This window comes from Taudactylus pleione, unplaced genomic scaffold, assembly GCF_031769625.1.
Source record: "Taudactylus pleione unplaced genomic scaffold, aTauple2 ptg000903l, whole genome shotgun sequence".
NCBI classification, from domain to species: domain Eukaryota; kingdom Metazoa; phylum Chordata; class Amphibia; order Anura; family Myobatrachidae; genus Taudactylus; species Taudactylus pleione.
In genome coordinates, this window is record NW_028285304.1 from 1,805,531 (window position 1) to 1,810,904 (window position 5,374).

General features: G+C 45.6%; 1 protein-coding gene across 1 annotated transcript; it reads left to right on the top strand.

The window, feature by feature from the left end:
- Nucleotides 1-811: 811 nt before the first annotated feature.
- Nucleotides 812-1,725, top strand: LOC148473979 (E3 ubiquitin/ISG15 ligase TRIM25-like). The gene has a single exon (XM_088459247.1). The coding sequence runs from the start codon at nucleotides 812-814 to the stop codon at nucleotides 1,610-1,612; it is 801 nt and encodes a 266-aa protein (XP_088315373.1). The 3' UTR covers nucleotides 1,613-1,725.
- Nucleotides 1,726-5,374: the final 3,649 nt, after the last annotated feature.

The following is a 5,374-nucleotide window of genomic DNA, read 5'->3' on the forward strand; positions in this document are numbered from 1 at the left end:
TGCGCTTGTGTCCACTAAGAAATTGGGTGTATACTCCAAAGCTATCAATCATAATTTTATTAACAATGATTATTATATATAACTGCAGTTCCTAGAAACATAGATACAAATGAGCTGCTCAGCAATAAAAGGGGGAGCAGCCCGTGGTATCCTGTTATTATTATACAGGAGGAGCAGCCTGTGGTGTCTTGTTATTATTATACAGGAAGAGCTGCCTGCGGTGTCCTGTTATTATTATACAGGAGGAGCAGCCTGTGGTGTCCTGTTATTATTATACAGGAGGAGTAGCCTGTGCTGTCTTGTTATTATTATACAGGAGGAGCAGCCTGTGGTGTCCTGTTATTATTATACAGGAGGAGCAGCCTGTGGTGTCTTGTTATTATTATACAGGAAGAGCTGCCTGTGGTGTCCTGTTATTATTATACAGGAGGAGCAGCCTGTGGTGTCCTGTTATTATTATGCAGGAGGAGCAGCCTGTGGTGTCTTGTTATTATTATACAGGAAGAGCAGCCTGTGGTGTCCTGTTATTATTTTACAGGAGGAGCAGCCTGTGGTGTCTTGTTATTATTATACAGGAAGAGCTGCCTGTGGATTAGAAAGTCCAGAATATACACAGGCATTCCTGTTTAAGATCTAGTTGTTCACCACATTTCTTGTGCATGTTGCTTTACCACTGAACAATAAAGTTTGTGGTTTTCGTTAAATTAAATTGGGCTTGTTTTTCACTAATCAGTTGCTTGTTTGTCATTTTAAAGTTGGCAACAGTGATGTCAGAGACTTTCACTTTCATTTCCCTCTTCTGCTGCCAGCGATGGCGTCTGCTGATCTGAGACAGGAGCTGGACTGTTCCATCTGCCTGAGCATTTATACAGATCCTGTAACCCTGAGATGTGGCCACAACTTCTGCCGGGTCTGTATTGATCGTGTGCTGGATACACAGGAGGGGTCTGGAGTTTATAGATGTCCTGAATGCAGAGCAGAGTGTCAGGAGCGTCCTGCACTGATACGGAACATTCCTCTGTGTAACATAGTGGGGAGATTACTGTGTACCCGACCAGAACAGGAGGAGACTGAGATCTTCTGCACTTACTGTATTCACTCTCCTGTACCTGCTGCTAAATCCTGTCTGCATTGTGAGGCTTCTCTGTGTGATAATCACCTGAGAGTACACAGCAAGTCAGCAGAACACGTCTTATGTGATCCCACCACCTCTCTGGGGAACAGGAAATGCTCCGTCCATAAGAAGCTCCTGGAGTATTACTGCACTGAGGACGCTGCCTGTATCTGTGTGTCCTGCTGTCTGATTGGGGAACACAGAGGACATCAGGTGGAGTCACTGGATGAGGCCTCTGAGAAGAAGAAGGAGAAACTGAGAAATGATCTGCAGAAACTGACCACAAAGAGACAGGAGACAGAGATAAGAGTCCAGAGTCTGCAGGAGCGCAGGAGAGAAGATCAGGGGAAAGCAGCTGGTGTAACAGAGACAGTCACTGCCCTGTATAGAGACATCAGGAGACAGCTGGAAGACCTGGAGAAGAGAGTCCTGTGTGAGATCTCCAGGCAGGAACAGTGCGTTTTACTCTCAGGGGCCTATACATCAACACTAAAATAACATTTTTAAGGACATTTTCCTTAAATAACGTTATTTTGGTATTCATGAACAGACTTAACACAGGAGATATCACAGATATCTCCTTGCTAAGTTCCCCTGCGTTAATTTCCACACACCCCATACATTAGTACATTAGTACATTAGTATGGGGATGTGGAAATTATGGTATTCATCAAATTCCGAAAATTATCAATTTTCGGAATTTGATGCAGTTACTATTTGCCACTGTGAGGTGACGAACAGCAGAATCCACTTACCTGTATCCGCGTGTGCAGGTCCCCCAACAAGTCCCTCCGGCGCTCTGCTCCGTCCTCAGGCTCCAGAGGCTTTCTAATCTGTCATGTGGTCTGCTGGGAAACCACATGACAGACCAGCAGGATGGAGCTGGAGTCTGCTGCGCGGACAGGTAAGTCAGGGGGGGGGAGGTGAGCGGAGGGTGGGGGGGCCGGGGGGGTACGAAACTTAACGCATCTGTAGGCAGTGCTGTGCATGCGCTGGTTTTACAGATGTAACAGCGCATGCGCAGCACTGTTTCCAGATGCGATAAGGTAGTGTAGGCAGGAAAAGTATCTATTTCCCGAAAAGCTGTCATCGCAAAAATGACAGCTTTTCGGAATAGATACTTATGGAGAGGTGGAATGATGAATTACACCTATAATTAGCTAGAACTCCATGAGAGTTCTAAAGCTAATTATCTCCATTGAATTTTTACGTTTAATGAATAGGCCCCATAGTCTCTGATCTGATCCAGCAGCTGGAAATAAAGAAGAACGAGCTGTCCAGGAAGATGCGTCACATTGAGGAGTTGTGTAACATGTGTGACCCAGTGACTGTCTTGCAGGAACCAGACACAGGTGACTTGTGTGATACTGAGGACACAGAGAGACATGATAACCAGGTCCATGGTGCAGGAGATCTGGATGTGTTTCTCATCTCAGGGACATTACACACAGTATCTGATATAATAACAAATATATGTACAGGGATCTATGTGCAGGAAGCTACAAACCTATTACTGGATGTAACCACAGCTGCTAATAATATACAGATATCAGGTGACAGGAAAACTGCATCATGGTCACAGATAAGACAGAAATGTAAAGAAAAACCAGAGATTTCAGAATTTTTATGTATTAAGCACCAGGAGATTCTCCTCAGGGCGACATTACTGGGAAGTGGATGTCAGTAAATCAGAGACATGGAGGGTGTGGATGTGTTATCCCAGTATAGACAGGAGAGGACGTTGGATATAATAACAAGTCCTGGTGTTTAATGTGGTATAATAATCAGTACACAGTGATACATGATGGTACAGTGATCCAGTTACCTAAAAATACCCCCTATGACAGAGTGAGGATATACCTGGATTATGAGGCAGGACAGCTGTCCTTTTATTCTCTCTGTGACCCCGTCAGACACTTACACACTTACACTGCCGCCCTCACTGAGCCCCTACATGCTGCATTAGGTTTAGGGAGAGGCTGTATAACTATAACTAATGGAGCGTACACACTAGACGATATGCTCCCTGAGCGATATCGTGTAGTGTGTCCCCGGCAGGCTGTGCTCAATGTCGTTCATGACATTGAGCACAGCCGCTGAACGATAATATTAACGATATCGTTCAGCGCCGGGCTCTCTCCCCCATTCCCTGACATGCAGCAACCTGATGAGATCGTCAGGTTGGCCTGCATGTCAGCCCGATTAACAATGTCGGAAACGACCAGCGGGAGCAATGGGGGCAAATATATTGGAACTCCTTCGATCCTGCAACATATATGTAACTAGATGACCAGTTGTTCTCTCATTGGTGTGGTAGAAGCTTTTGTTGTAAATATAGAAATCTAAAATTTTTGTGGGATTTCTCCATCTACATCTCCAGGTCACTGCTAGCTGTGATTGGCTGCAACAGCTGTCTGTCAGCCAGTGAGTACCCAATAGGTGTCAGCTCTGTCAGCACCTTCAAATTTGTGCTGCTACTTGCAGACTGCTTTCCTCTCTCTCAGTGTCTCTAACCCTCGTGCCCGGGCAAGTAACCAATTAGGGAATCGCTGATGTTACTGTGCAGCTCCCTATCCCCCATTACTTGCACCAGGCCTCTCCTGGGAAGCTCTAAGGGGTCTATTTACTAAGCAGTGTTAGGAGACAGAGTGAAAAGTGATAAGGTGCCAGCCAATCAGCTCCCAACTGTCATCTCACAGGCTGTGTTTGAAAAATGACAGTTGGGAGCTGATTGGCTGGCACCTTGTCACTGTTCACTCTGTCTCCTAACACTGCTTAGTAAATAGGCCCCATATGACTGGTGAGCAGCAGCAAAACATTACACAGGAGTTAGCCTGGCTGTTCCTGCTGCAGTGACATAAATGTCACTGGGATCTAGTCGGCATCCCAGCATGCTGGATGCCGACGGTCTAAATACCGGTGCCAAAATCCTGACAGGTCGGGATCCCGGCATCATTGTCCCAACCGTCGGCATCCCAAAGGTAAGTATTGGAGTGTTAGCGTTAGGTAGCGGGGTTAGGCACTGGGGAGGGGGTGTTAGATTTAAGGTGCAGGGAGGGGGAGGTTAGGTTTAGGCACTTGGGAGGGGGGGTTAGGTTTAGGCATCGGGGAGGGAGGGGGAGGGAAGGGAATAGAAAAATACTTACAGCTCTTTCAATGGCTGTCGGGATTCTGGCTGTCAGGATGCCGCTGTCAGTATTCTGACCAGCGGCATCCTGACACGGGATTTCATAGCCAACCCACGTCACTTATGTGTCTGTGAAACTGGTGGTAACTCAACATTAAATCATAATAATAAATTACAATCATGCATATATGTAATTCCTGTGTGTGTGCCATGCATGTATGTTATTCCTGTGTGTACCATGCATATATGTTATTCCTGTGTGTGTCCCATGTACATATGCCATTCCTATGTGTGTGCCATGCATATATATAATTCCCGTGTGTGTGCCATGCATGTATGTTATTCCTGTGTGTACCATGCATATATGTTATTCCTGTGTGTGTCCCATGTACATATGTCATTCCTATGTGTGTGCCATGCATACAGTGTTGGCCTGGGGGGGCCCACTGAAGGGACGTAACCATCTGCCAAAGTGGTTTATACCCAGTGAATAGAGAGGCGTGGCAATAATATGTGCAAATAGATGAAGGAGGAGTTAACTAGATATAAACCTCCAAAAAGCCCAGATGGGCCTATTGTGTGATACCACAGGGGGTGTGACCAGCGCTGTGTGGGTGTGATCAGCAGGGTGTGTGGTTTGTGCCAAAGGGTGTGGCAAGTTCCATGGGGGGCATAGCTAGTGCCTACCTTCAACTACTTTAATTTATAGGGGCAGATTCATTTAGCTGCGGTGTTTACCGTGCAGGTAAAGCTTCGAATTTAATGGACGGAACTTCTCAATTGTTATGTATTTTCCCTCCACGGTAAACCTGCGGCTCACTTGTGTTTTTAACCCATAGATTACACATTAAGTGTCTGGAATTTATGGGTTACTCCACGCATTAAGCCCCAGAGGGTGCATTTAACAGATATTTCTATATTAAGTGCACCCTCTGTGGCTTAGCTTGCAGGGAAGTGACCCGTAATTAAATAGCTCAGGATGGAGATTTAGCCGTAGGGTAAACCCTGCAGCCGATTGAATCTGCCCCATTCTGAAGCTATAAGAAAAAAATGTTTTTTCGTGTGTACGGGTATGTACTGTATAGTCTGTATTTCCTTGAGTGCTATATTAGTTTAGATGTAAAGAACAAAAT

Bases quoted from the DNA above. Each gene is read 5' to 3' on its own strand.
- LOC148473979 (XM_088459247.1), top strand. From the start codon at position 812: ATGGCGTCTGCTGATCTGAGACAGGAGCTGGACTGTTCCATCTGCCTG.